At 50.4% G+C, this 13,999-nt stretch overlaps 1 protein-coding gene across 1 annotated transcript in view; it reads right to left on the minus strand.

The window, feature by feature from the left end:
• C2CD3 (C2 domain containing 3 centriole elongation regulator) overlaps positions 1 to 13,999 on the minus strand; it is a 123,998-nt gene that overhangs the window by 70,201 nt on the left and 39,798 nt on the right. The window contains exons 13-17 of the mRNA XM_060263796.1: positions 12,407 to 12,529; positions 9,270 to 9,755; positions 6,984 to 7,135; positions 5,108 to 5,351; positions 3,523 to 3,706 (exon numbers count right to left, since the gene is read on the minus strand). Coding sequence (XP_060119779.1) covers positions 3,523 to 3,706; positions 5,108 to 5,351; positions 6,984 to 7,135; positions 9,270 to 9,755; positions 12,407 to 12,529 — 1,189 coding nt within the window. The remainder of the gene's footprint in view (positions 1 to 3,522; positions 3,707 to 5,107; positions 5,352 to 6,983; positions 7,136 to 9,269; positions 9,756 to 12,406; positions 12,530 to 13,999) is intronic.

The raw sequence follows: 13,999 nt of genomic DNA on the forward strand, positions 1-13,999 counted from the left end.
AAATTCCCACAATGTCTATGTTTTCTCCCAGCACTAAACATTCCAATTCACCAATTTTACTTTGAACACTTCTAGCATTTGCATACAAACATCTATAATTTCCCAGGCGAGCTAGGCCCGCCACCTTCCTCCTGCCGCCTCGAGACACTGGCAGACAGTCCATATTGTTTGTCACCTTCACAGTGGACAACTCCGGTCCGTTACCCGGTAGAAAAATAGCAGCTAACCCTTCATCTCTTTGAGACGAGTCCTCCCGAACCAGAGACATTTCATCTCCTGTCGGCTTTCCCCCAAGATTTAGTTTAAAAACTGCTCTGCCACCTTTTTGATTTTAAGCGCCAGCAGCCTGGTTCCATCCGGGGACAAGTGGAGACCGTCTCTTTTGTACAGCTCCCGCTTGTTCCAGAAAGCATCCCAGTGCCTAACAAACTTAAACCCTTCCTCCTTACACCATCGTCTCATCCACACATTGAGACTTCTAATTTGTGCCTGTCTCTCCTGCCCTGCACGTGGAACAGGTAGCACTTCCGAGAAGGCTACCTTGGAGGTCCTGGCCTTAAGTCTCCCGCCTAGCAGCCTAAATTTTTCCTCCAGGACCTCACGACTGCATTTCCCCACATCGTTGGTGCCAACATGCACCACGACCACAGGCTCCTCCCCAGCACTGTCTATCAGTCTATCTACTACACGCGTAATGTCCGCTACCTTCGCACCAGGCAGGCAAGTCACCATACGGTCAGTACGCGGTTTCGCCACCCGGCTGTCTACTTGCCTAATGATCGAATCACCAACTACCAATACCCCCCCTCTCCCCCTGCTCAGGGATGGTTCCTTGGCGCGAAAGGATTCCCGCTCACCGACCGAAGAAGAGGTCCCTTCTGAGGGCGCATTCCCCTTATCCTCAGCACGGTGCCCTGTTCCCTCTCGACCCTCACGCTCTCTGGCAGCAACGGGGCTGCTACGTTCAGAGCGGGGCTCATCTAATACGCCCCCGAGAGTCTTCCCCAAGTGCCTAACTGACCGTCTCTGCTTCTCCAGGGCAGTCACCTCGGCCTCAAGGGTACGAACTCGTTCCCTGAGGACCAGGAGCTCCTTGCATCGAGCACACACCCAAGACTTCTGTCCTTTGGGCAGATAGTCATACATGTGACACTCAGTGCAAAACACTGGAAAGCCCCCAACCCCCTGCTGGCATTCTATCTTCATTGTATATATATATATATATTAAAATATACAGTCCTCTTTAAATGCTGTTTAAGTGGCTCCCCTTCTGGCGGGTCAACTTACCTAAACTTACCTTATTGGGAACTTACCTTATTTGGAGAACAAGGAAGCCAGGGATCTGGGTTCCTGCTCCTTAGAGAGCCCCTAGGCGAAGAGCCACAGGCCAAGAGCCCTTTAGCTCTTGCCCTTTGGCAAGGCGCAGCTTAAAATGCAAAGAGGTGGAGCAGGGCACTCCTCAGCAATCACTCTCAATCAGCAGCAATCACTCTCAATCTCTTTCACCCTTAAGGCAGTCAACCAAACAAAGAGCAGTCAACCAAACAAAGAGCAGTTCCCCAGCTATCACACCTTAGAATTTTAGGCAGCCCCACAAACCTTAGAATGTAGTCCTTCAAAACTCAGAAATTCTCAGCAATTTCTCCAGCTGTCTCAGCTATCAGAGCTGCTCTGCTCTGCTCCTCCCAGACCTCTGTGAGATGTGCTCAGCCTTTGGCAAGGGTCAGCCAGAGTTCTTGCAGAGCTGTCCTTGAAAGGGCAGCTGCTGTAAGAGTTCTCTCAGCCCCACCTACCTCACAAGGTGTCTGTTGTTGGGGGGGGGGGGGAGGGAAGGTAGAGGAGACTGTGACCACTCTGAGATTCAGAGTATAGGGCGGGATATAAAGCTAATATCTCCTAACTTTAGGGACTCCTGGTGTATTTTATTATATTACAAAACTACAAACTTTATACAGAAATTCAGAAACCTGTTCCTGTAGAAACAGAAATTCAAAGTACAAAAAAAAAAAAATATTACACTCACGTCTTCTCCCAGTAGAAAGTTAAAGTAGATTGGGGATGGAGCAGTTTAAAACCTTTACAATACTACTTTGCTGCTGTTTCATTTGATTTTAGCTAATATTCGCAACATTCGACTACTGATTTTTAGGATAGTGGTTAAGAGCAGTGGACTCTAATCTAGAGAACTGGGTTCGATTCCCCGTTTCCCCACTTCAAGCCAGCGAGGTGACCTTGGGCAAGTCACAGCACTCTCAGCCTAAAAGCAGGCATAGGTCGCCACCTAGTGGTGCTAAAAAAGAACACCTTCAGGCAGCCAAATCATCCTCTGGGATCTATTCCGCACATCACACCATACAATAATCGTTTTTTTAAAAATTATTTATTGAATTTTATTGAACTATTGGGTTTTTTTTTTAAAAGAAAGATGGGATATACAATTCTAAACCAGCTAGATTCATGTCCAGTAGCACCCTCAAGCTCAGCAAGATTTTTGCTGTAAAAGCTTTTGGTAATTTAAAGCAGGAGCGACCAAACTTGCTTAACTTTTAAGAGCCGCATAGAATAAACATCAGATGTTTGGGAGCTGCAAGACAAGGAAGGAAGGGAGGGAGGGAGAGGTGGAAAGAAAGCAACTTTCCCCAGGGTGATGTGGACCTTTAATTGTATCTTCCTACTGGCAAGCTGCCTCGACCTGGACGGCCCAGGCTAGTACAGTCTCCAGATAATGGAAGCTAAGTCCTGGTTAGTATTTGAATGGAAGACCACCAAAGAAAACCAGGGTGGTGCTCTGGAGGCAGGCAACGGCAAACCACCTCTGAACGCAGTTTGCCTTGAAAAGGAATAAGTCAGCTGATACTTGATGGCAGAACAAAGAAAACAAAATTCCTTTGTGACTACAATATTGGGGGGGGGGGAGTGTTTCCTTTTAGTTAATGATGCTAAGCAGGGGTGGCCCCAGTTAGTACTTGGATAGGAAACCACCAAGAAAGTCCAGGATTGCTACACAGAAGAAGGCAATAGCAAACCACCTCTGTTTCTTGTCTTGAAAACTCAACCAGGTCACCATAAGTCAGCTGTGACTTGACAACATTTTCCATTGTTAGTGCCGTACTTGCAGGAAACCACCAATCAGGGTATAGAAGGAAGGTACTCAACATTTTAAAACCCAGGGTAATGTGAAAGAGCAATGTGTGTGAAAGAGCCACATGTGGCTCTCAAGTTGAAGTTTGGCCACCCCTGATCTAAGCTGTCTAGGATACCTGAGAAAGAAAACTTTGACTCTCAAAATCTCAGACCCCAAAAAACCTTGCTGGTCTTGAAGGCGCTACTGGACATGAATCTAGTTGTTCTCCTGCAGGTCAACGAAACTGCCCTCTGAAATGACTTTTTAAAAATGAAAACAAAAACTAAAACACATTCATCCCTCACTACAAAAAGTTCAGCCAAGAAACTGGAAAGGAATATCTGGGAACCAACAGAACGGATCAACTGACAGACAAGTCTGATGCAAACAGAACCTACCGCTTTCGTACACTTCTGTCCCACGCAGCACGCTGGTCTCTGACTCCTGGACCGGGAAATGGTACTGCACGTAACAGTCAGCCTCTCCCCAGACTGTGGACTGGAGGGGGGTGAGGCCTTTCACGCTCTCGATGTGGACCTCGAAGACGTGCTCCATGAGTCCTTCTTCTCCTCTCGTCGACAGCTGCGCGAGACAGAATCGAACCCCTGTGAAACAGGGCAGCAGAAATCTCTCCTACATGTTAAGATTTCACCTAGTCCAGGGGTGTCAAACTCATTTGTTACGAGGGCCAGATCGAACATAAATGAGACCGTGTCGGGTTGGGCCGAGTCATGTTGGATCGGGCCATGTGTGTACCTATTTAAGATTAGGTAAGAGATACAAATTTGACAAAGAACACAAACACAATTTTAAAAAAAACTTAAAATATGCTTCAAGCAGGGGAAGCCAACGGTAGCTCTCCAGATGTTTCTTTGCCTACAACTCCCATCAGCCCCAGCAAGCATGGCCAATGGCTGGGGCTGATGGGAGTTGTAGGCAAAAAAAACAGCTGAAGAGCTACCATTGGCCACCGCTGGCTTAAAGAGTTAAAACTCATTGGTCTTAAAGATGCTTTCTTTGTATTTCTCCCATGGGATCCAGGGAACTGGGCAAAGGAAGCTCTGGCTCTTTCCTTCCTTCCCCAGGGGACTTTGGTAGGGGGAGCCTCAGCCAACAGAAGGAAGAGAGGCTTGGGTCAGTAGACCTGCTGTGTGATTGAGAGAGTCTGGCAAAGCAAGCTCTCCCTCCTCCCTTTCCTCCCCCAAGAGAGGAGCCTCAGCCAATGAAGAAAACAGAGGCTTTGCTCTGTAGCTCCTGAGTGATTGAGATAGCCTGGCAAAGCAAGCTCTGCTTCCCCCCCTTCTTCCCCAAGGGAGGAGCCTCAGCCAATGGAGAAAACAGAGGTTCTGCTCTATAGCTCCTGAGTGATTGAGATAGCCTGGCAAAGCAAGCTCTGCCTTCCCCCCCTTCTTCCCCAAGGGAGGAGCCTCAGCCAATGGAGAAAACAGAGGTTCTGCTCTATAGCTCCTGAGTGATTGAGATAGCCTGGCAAAGCAAGCTCTGCCTTCCCCCCCTTCTTCCCCAAGGGAGGAGCCTCAGCCAATGGAGAAAACTGCTCTATAGCTCTATAACTGTTCTGCTCTATAGCTCCTGAGTGATTGAGATAGCCTGGCAAAGCAAGCTCTGCCTTCCCCCCCTTCTTCCCCAAGGGAGGAGCCTCAGCCAATGGAGAAAACAGAGGTTCTGCTCTATAGCTCCTGTGCAATTGAGCAAGCTTGGCAAAGCAAGCTGTGGTGCAGAAGGAAGCAAGAGAGAGAGAGAGAGAGAGAGAAGGAAGCAGATGACAGCCAGTTGCTCAGGAATCTGATAGGAGCCCTCGGGGGGCCTGATTCGGCCCCTGAACTACATGTTTGACACCTCTGAATCAGATTCATCAGCACAGCCCGATCTAGGGGGACACAGCACGTGTGAGTGACAGTCATTAAGCCTGAATCCATAACGAAGAGCAACAGAGCGAGCCAAAGAACAATGATCTGAAAATACCTTTGGAAGAGGAGTCGCCGGGGGGTCCAGAGCATGCGCAGAGCGCTGCATGCTGGGCGGCAGGGTGCCTTCTTCATCTTTCAGCCTCTGCAGGGCCGCGATCTGGTCCGCCGAGCCCATGGCCAGAAGGACCTTCAGGCTCCCGTTCTTGTGGCCGGTGAAGACGTCCGTCACGGGCAAAGAGCCGTCCATGGCAACCACCGGATACTGAGCCTGGAGCAGCAGGGCGGAGATCTTGGGGTCTCTGGAGGGGAAAAAGATAGGGAAGGTAACAGGGGTCGTATCCACGGGGCATCTGGTCGTGCAACCCAAAGTACTTGAAGGGCTTTCACACAGACGATGGGGTGGGATTGGTTTCTGTGGCCCCAGAAGGTAGAACCAGAACCAACGGTTTGAGATTAAATCAGGAGTTTCGGGCTCAACATTAGGAAGAACTTCCTGGCCGTCAGAGCGGTTCCTCAGTGGAACAGGCTTCCTCCTTGGGAGGTGGTGGGCTCTCCTTCCTTGGAGGTTTTTAAACAGAGGCTAGATGGCCATCTGACAGCAATGCGAGTTCTGTGAATTTAGGGGGAGGTGTTTGTGAGTTTCCTGCATTGTGCAGGGGGTTGGACTAGATGACCCTGGAGGTCCCTTCCAACTCTATGATTCTACCCCATCAACTTGTGTTGATAGTTAGTATTTTTGGTTTACAACGCTCAGAATTAAGCCACCCACTGCACTCCTTGGGAGGTGGTGGGCTCTCCTTTCTTGGAGGTTTTTCAACAGAGGCTAGATGGCCATCTGACTGCAATGAAGATCCTCTGAATTTAGGGGGAGGTCTTTGTAGATTTCCTGCATTGTGCAGGGAGTTAAATTTTTTTTTTGTGCTTTCAAGGACAGCTCTGTGATTCAAGGCCATTCCAGCAGGTGCAAGTGAAGGAGTGGGGAATCAAACCCGGTTCTCCCAGATAAGAGTCCGTACACCAAACTGGCTCAACTTCAGCAAAATGGTCAACACTCCGTAACTGTTTAAGGAAGATCATTCGCTTTGACATTTCTCCAAGCTTCGACGTTTCACCAAGCTAAAGAGCCCCAGCTTGGAGAAATGTCGACTGAGGGGTGACATGATAGAGGTTTACAAGATGATGCATGGGATGGAGAAAGTAGAGAAAGAAGTCCTTTTCTCCCCTTCTCACAATACAAGAACTCGTGGGCATTCGATGAAATTGCTGAGCAGACAGGTTAAAACGGATAAAAGGGTGATTAACATGTGGAATTCACTGCCACAGGAGGTGGTGGTGGCTACAAGCATAGCCAGCTTTAAGAGGGGATTGGATAACAATATGGAGCAGAGGTCCATCAGTGGCTATTAGCCACAGTGTGTATATATATGTGTGTCTGCGTATGTGTGTGTATACACACACATATATTAGCCACTGTTTGACACAGAGGGTTGGACTGGAGGGGCCACTGGCCTGATCCAACATGGCTTCTCTTATGTTCTTATGTGACACAGAGTGTTGGGCTGGATGGGCCACTGGCCTGATCCAACATGGCTTCTCTTATGTTCTTATGTGACACAGAGTGTTGGGCTGGATGGGCCACTGGCCTGATCCTACAGGGCTTCTCTTATGATCTCATGTGACACAGAGTGTTGGACTGGAGGGGCCATTGGCCTGATCCAACATGGCTTCTCTTATGTTCTTATGTGACACAGAGTGTTGAGCTGGATGGGCCACTGGCCTGATCCAACAGGGCTTCTCTTATGTTCTTATGTGACACAGAGTGTTGGACTGGATGGGCCATTGGCCTGATCCGACAGGGCTTCTCTTATGTTCTTATGCTTCATAGCAGCCACGGCTTAGTAAGCAGTGGGATTGAAGAGGAGGCGCCTTACTTGAATGACACATAGAACTGATGCAACGGAAGCTTCGCCAGCCCCAGCAGCTGGTCTCCCCCCGGGCTGGGCCTCTTATTCCAGGCTTCTATGACCATGATGTTGTTCTTCAGTCTCTCCAGGTGCTTGGAGGTCAGGGAAATCGGCGTTACCTAGAGAGGCAGTCAGATCGTTATGATACAAGGTAGGCTTTGTATGGAGGACAGAGGTGATATGATCACTGTCTTCAAGTCCATGAAGGGGTGACCTAGAGAGGAGGGCGTAGAATTGTTTTCTGTGGCCCCAGAAGGTAGGACCAGAACCAAGGGGTTGAAATTAAATCAGAAGAGTTTCCGGCTCAACATGAGGAAGAACTTCCTGACCGTTAGAGCGGTTCCTCAGTGGAACAGGCTTCCTTGGGAGATGGTGGACTCTCCTTCCTTTGAGGTTTTTAAACAGAGGCTAGATGGCCATCTGACAGCAATGAAGTTCCTGTGAATTTAGGGGGAGGTGTTTGTGAGTTTCCTGCATTGTGTAGGGGGTTGGACTAGATGACCCTGGTGGTCCCTTCCAACTCTAGGATTCTTCAGGAGGTGGTGGGCTCTCCTTCCTTGGAGGTTTTTCAACAGAGGCGAGATGGCCATCTGGCAGCAATGAAGATCCTGTGAATTTAGGGGGAGGTGTTTGTGAGTTTCCTGCATTGTGCAGGGGGTTGGACAAGATGACCCCGGAGGTCCCTTCCAACTCTAGGATTCTTCAGGAGGTGGTGGGCTCTCCTTCCTTGGAGATTTGTAAACAGAGGCGAGATGGCCATCTGACAGCAATGAAGATCCAGTGAATTTAGGGGGAGGTGTTTGTGAGTTTCCTGCATTGTGCAGGGGGTTGGACTAGACAACCCTGGAGGTCCCTTCCAACTCTAGGATTCTATGATTAGGAAGAACTTCCTGACAGTGAGTGCAGTTCCTCGGTGGAACAGGCTTCCTCCTTGGGAGGTGGTGGGCTCTCCTTCCTTGGAGGTTTCTCAACAGAGGCGAGATGGCCATCTGGCAGCAATGAAGATCCTGTGAATTTAGGGGGAGGTGTTTGTGAGTTTCCTGCATTGTGCAGGGGGTTGGACAAGATGACCCCGGAGGTCCCTTCCAACTCTAGGATTCTTCAGGAGGTGGTGGGCTCTCCTTCCTTGGAGGTTTCTCAACAGAGGCTAGATGGCCATCTGACAGCAATGAATTTAGGGGGAGGTGTTTGTGAGCTTCCTGCATTGTGCAGGGGGTTGGGCTAGACGACCCTGGAGGTCCCTTCCAACTCTAGGATTCTGTGATTGCAAGGCAGAGATGTTCTGCCAGGCTTTTGGTTGGGCACCAACTTGCCTGGCACTCCCTCAGCCTTCTCCCCCCTCTTCAACTGCCCTCCCACCCCGTCCATCTGTGAGGCAGAGCCAGAGTTTGGGATTTTATGTATTAGCCACTATCTGATTTACGTTAATTGTGAGCTTAGGTTTAATTCGTTTATTTCACTTTTGGTACATTTTAAAACGATGCTTTTTACTGCTGTTGCTCATTGCTCAGATGTTTCAGTACATCGGGGATTGAGCAATTTAGAAATCCAATAAATAAGGAAGCTGTGAGGAGGATGAATTCACCTTCCTCCCCTCCCCCCCCACCCCTTACAAGTCAGCTCTTGAGCCCTGACGTGTGGCTCTCAAAGACCCTGCCACCCTGTCAGTCGGCTTGGAGAAGGCATAAGAACATAAGAGAAGCCATGTTGGGTCAGGCCGATGGCCCATCCAGTCACATAGTGGCCAAAAAACCCAGGTGCCATCAGGAGGTCCATCAGTGGTGCCAGTACACCAGACGCCCTCCCACTGTGCCCCCACAAGCACCAAGAAGACAGAGAATCACTGCCCCAGACATAAGAACATAAGGGAAGCCATGTTGGATCAGGCCAATGGCCCATCCAGTCCAACACTCTGTGTCACACAGTGGTCAAAAACACCCAAGTGCAATCAGGAGGTTCACAAGTGGGGCTAAGGTAACAATGGGTTTTAAAGTGCTCCATCTTCCAAAGTTACTAGGTCTATCTCATTTTATAAGTGAGCTATGGTTGACCCAAGGCCATTCCAGCAGCTGCAAGTGGAGGAGTAGGGAATCAAACCCGGTTCTCCCAGATAAGAGAGCTCTAGCTGACCCAAGGCCATTCCAGCAGCTGCAAGTGGAGGAGTGGGGAATCAAACCCGGTTCTCCCAGATAAGAGTCTGCACACTCAGCCACCACACCAAACAGGGGAGGGGGGGAAGCCAAGCTTGCTTGCCTGAGAAAAACAGAACGTCGGCTGCCTCGTGCCCCACATGACGGCTGACCTCGTCGCTTCCTCCGTGCTGAAGAGCTTGCAGTTCAAGTACACGTTGCAAGAGCCGTGGAGCCCAGCATCCCTGGGGATAAAGTCCTTCCCTTCCGGCACCATCAGCAGGACGTGGAGCAGCAAACCCTCCTCTTCCGACGAATCCATCTGGGCCAGAAGGCTACGGGACACAGGAGTTGGCACCGGCTGCTGCTGCGCACCCACGCTGAGGTTCTTTGAAGCCGGGGGCAAAGCCTCGTGGATCCTCGTGCGGAACTGGCAGCTGCTGGGCTGCGAGAGCCGAGGGCTTTGGACGGGCGTGATGTCCTCGGGGGCCTCTTGCAACTTCACCCCGGGGCTCGTTATGGAGTAGATTGGGGCTTTCGATATCACGTTTGCTGGCCTGCTATTGGCGCTGGAGAAGTCTTTGTTGTCAGCGGCGAGCTCCAGCGATACCTGTGCCAGGAAGAAGAAGAAGATATTGAATTTATATCCCGCCCTGTACTGGGTGGGGCTCTTTTTGTAGCAGGGACGCCTTTGCATATTAGGCCCCGCCCCGCCTGATGCAGTCAATCCTCTAAGAGCTCACAGGAGGCCCTGTACGATGAGCCCTGTAAGCTCCAGGAGGATTGGCTACCTCAGGGAGGGCGTGGCCTAATATGCAAAGGAGATCCTTACCAAAAAAGCCCTGGTAAAGAGGCTTGCTGGAAAGGCAACCTGCCCGTTGCCAAGGCTTTTTTTGTAGCAGGGACTCCTTTGCATATTCCTGACATATTTCTGAGGTAGCCAATCCTCCTGGAGCTTACAGGGCTCTTAGTACAGGGTCCGCTGTAAGCTCTTGGAGGACTGGCTACTGGAGAGCCAGTCTGGTGTACGGCTAAGTGCGTGGACTCTTCTCTGGGAGAACCGGGTTTAATTCCCCCCTCTTCCACTTGCACCTGCTGGAATGGCCTCGGGGCAGCCAGAGCTCTCGCAGGAGTTGTCCTTGAAAGGGCAGCTTCTGTCAGAGCTCTCTCAGCTCCACCCACCCCACAGGGTGTCTGTTGCCGGGGGAGAAGACATAGGCGATTGTGAGCCGCTCTGAGTCTCTGATTCAGAGAGAAGGGCGGGGTATAAATCTGCAGTCTTCTTCTTCTACATCGGGGGGAGGGGTGTAGCCTAATATGCAAAGGAGTTCCTGCTACAAAGAAAGCCCTGCCCATTGCTACGGTCTTCCCCTTCCCCTTTTGCACTGGTGAAGATGCACCAAAACACACGTGAAACTGCTATATACATAGCCAGAGAATTGGTCTAGAAAGCTTAGTGCTATCTACTCATACTGGCAGTGGCTCTCCAGGGTCTCAATAGAACCAACGCACAAGGGATTCTTCATACTGGACTTTTCATGGACTTGATGGCTTCCATTTGAGAATGAATGAGTGTGAACTTATAAATGGGCTTTGTGAATTAATTTCCTGTCGCTTTAATGCTCTACGTCACAGGTGGCCAACAGCAGCTCTCCAGATGTTTTTTTTTGCTTACAACTCCCATCAGCCCCAGCCATTGGCCATGCTGGCTGGGGCTGATGGGAGTTGTAGGCAAAAAAAAAAAAACATCTGAAGAGCTAGCATTGGCCACCCCTGGTCTATGTTAAGAGGCAATAATACGGTGTAAAACTATAACAATATTCTGTCATCATTGACATTAATGAAAATTGATCTTTATTTGTGTGCTGTTACAGCTAACGGTGTGTTGGTTCTAGCTGGTCTTTCATGCTGTAATCCTTAAAGATTTTTTTCTACCGCGTCACATAGGCAGAGGTTTTTCACGTCACCTACTTCCTGATCAATTCAACTAGATACACCGGGGATCGAACCTGGGATCTTCTGCATGCCGAACAGATGCTCTGCCCCTGAGCCACTCTTTCCCATTACCTTCTGCCTGGTCCTTTTAACTGGAGATGCCGGAGATTGAGCCTGGGACCTTCTGCAGGCCAAGCAGAGGCTCTGCCCCTGAGCCACTGAGGTTCTTTCCCATCACCTCCTGCCTGGTCCTTTTAACTGGAGATGCCGGGGACTGAACCTGGGACCTTCTGCATGCCAAGCAGAGGCTCTGCCTCTGAGCCACTGAGGTTCTTTCCCATCACCTCTTGCCTGGTCCTTTTAACTGGAGATGCCAGGGATTGAACCTGGGACCCTCTGCAGGCCAAGCAGATGCTCTATCACTGAGCCACTGAGGTTCTTTCCCATCACCTCCTGCCTGGTCCTTCTAACTGGAGATGCCAGGGATTGAACCTGAGACCTTCTGCATGCCAAGCAGATGCTCTGCCACTGAGCCACTGAGGTTCTTTCCCATCACCTCCTGCCTGGTCCTTTGAACCGGAGATGCTGGGGATTGAACCTGGGACCTTCTGCAGGCCAAGCAGATGCTCTGCCCCTAAGTCACTGAGGTTCTTTCCCATCACCTCCTGCCTGGTCCTGTTAATTGGAGATGCCAGGGATTGAACCTGGGACCTTCTGCAGGCAAAGCAGAGGCTCTGCCACTGAGCCACTGAGGTTCTTTCCCATCACCTCCTGCCTGGTCCTTGATGCCGGGGATTGAAGCTGGGACCTTCTGCATGCCAAGCAGATGCTCTGCCCCTGAGCCACTGAGGTTCTTTCCCATCCCCTCCTGCCTGGTCCTTTTAACTGGAGATGCCGGGGATTGAACCTGGGACCTTCTGCATGCCAAGCAGAGGCTCTGCCTCTGAGCTGTGACTCCTCCAGGAGGTGGCAGTGGGCTGAGGACACATTCCTGCTGTTCTCCGCCACTGAGCCATGGTCCCTCTAAAGGTTCTCCAGGGTCTCAGGCAGAGGTCTTTCCCATCACCTCCTGCCTGGTCCTTTTAACTGGAGATGCCGGGGATCGAACCTGGGATTTTCTGCATGCCGAGCAGAGGCTCTACCACTGTAGCATGACAGAAGGCAGGTTATGCCCCTTGCTTGGGTCAGTAGCATACTTGGAACCAATCCTAGTCAGGTGTCCTTATGACATTTGGCTTAAAGTTTTAAAAGGAAATAACACGATCGTTAAGCGTCCCAGGAAGAAAAACACTGCAATTCAGAACAGAACAGAAGCCACTTATGTACCTTTAAGGGTCCCAGCTGAGACGAACCACTTTCTTCTTCCACCGTCAACTCACGACTGGCGGTTAGGCGCTCCGACTGAACGACGTCTCGCAGAGGTAAAGTGGCAGAGCCCATCAGCAGCGGCTGAAAACAAGAGGATTGTGGGGGAGAGGGAAGCTTCAGACTCAACGGCCAGGCAGGGACGGAACGCTGACAAACATTCCAACTGCTCAGGAAACAGAGCTGCCAAACTAGTTACAGCACAGCTTTGGTCAGGGGAAGGAAAGCGTCAGTTTAAGAACATAAGAGAAGCCATGTTGGATCAGGCCAATGGCCCATCCAGTCCAACACTCTGTGTCACATAAGAACATAAGAGAAGCCATGTTGGATCAGGCCAGTGGCCCATCCAGTCCAACACTCTGTGTCACATAAGAACATAAGAGAAGCCATGTTGGATCAGGCCAATGGCCCATCCAGTCCAACACTCTGTGTCCCATAAGAACATAAGAGAAGCCATGTTGGATCAGGCCAATGGCCCCTCCAGTCCAACACTCTGTGTCACATAAGAACATAAGAGAAGCCATGTTGGATCAGGCCAATGGCCCATCCAGTCCAACACTCTGTGTCCCATAAGAACATAAGAGAAGCCATGTGGGATCAGGCCAATGGCCCCTCCAGTCCAACACTCAGTGTCACATAAGAACATAAGAGAAGCCATGTTGGATCAGGCCAATGGCCCCTCCAGTCCAACACTCTGTTTCCCATAAGAACATAAGAGAAGCCATGTTGGATCAGGCCAGTGGCCCATCCAGTCCAACACTGTGTGTCACCTAAGAACATAAGAGAAGCCATGTTGGATCAGGCCAATGGCCCATCCAGTCCAACACTCTGTGTCCCATAAGAACATAAGAGAAGCCATGTTGGATCAGGCCAATGGCCCCTCCAGTCCAACACTCTGTGTCACATAAGAACATAAGAGAAGCCATGTTGGATCAGGCCAATGGCCCCTTCAGTCCAACACTCTGTGTCACATAAGAACATAAGAGAAGCCATGTTGGATCAGGCCAATGGCCCATCCAATCCAACACTCTGTGTCACACAGTGGCCAAGAAAACCCAGGAGCCATCAAGAGGTCCATCAGTAGGGCTAGAAGCCCTTCCACTGTGCTCCCTCAAGCACCAAGAAGACAGAGCATCACTGCCCCAGACATAAGAACCTAACAGAAGCCATGTTAGATCAGGCCAATGCAGTGCAACACTCTGTGTCACACAGTGGCCAAAAAACCAAGTGCCGTCAGGAGGTCCACCACCAGGGTTAGAACTCCAGAAGCCCTTCCACTGTGCCCCTCCAAGCACCAAGAATACAGAGCATCAATACTCCAAACATTAGAACCTAAGAGAAGCCATGTTGGATCAGGCCAATAGCCCATCCAGTCCAACACTCTGTGTCACACAGTGGCCAAAAAACCCCAGGCGCCATCAGGAGGTCCATCAGTGGGGCCAGGACACTAGAAGCCCTCCCACTGTGCCCCCCCAAGCACCAAGAAGACACAGCATCACTGCCCCAGATATAAGAGCCTAAGAGAAGCCACGTTGGATCAGGCCAATGGCCCAT

The sequence above is a fragment of the Heteronotia binoei genome, unplaced genomic scaffold (assembly GCF_032191835.1).
Source record: "Heteronotia binoei isolate CCM8104 ecotype False Entrance Well unplaced genomic scaffold, APGP_CSIRO_Hbin_v1 ptg000889l, whole genome shotgun sequence".
Taxonomy (NCBI): domain Eukaryota; kingdom Metazoa; phylum Chordata; class Lepidosauria; order Squamata; family Gekkonidae; genus Heteronotia; species Heteronotia binoei.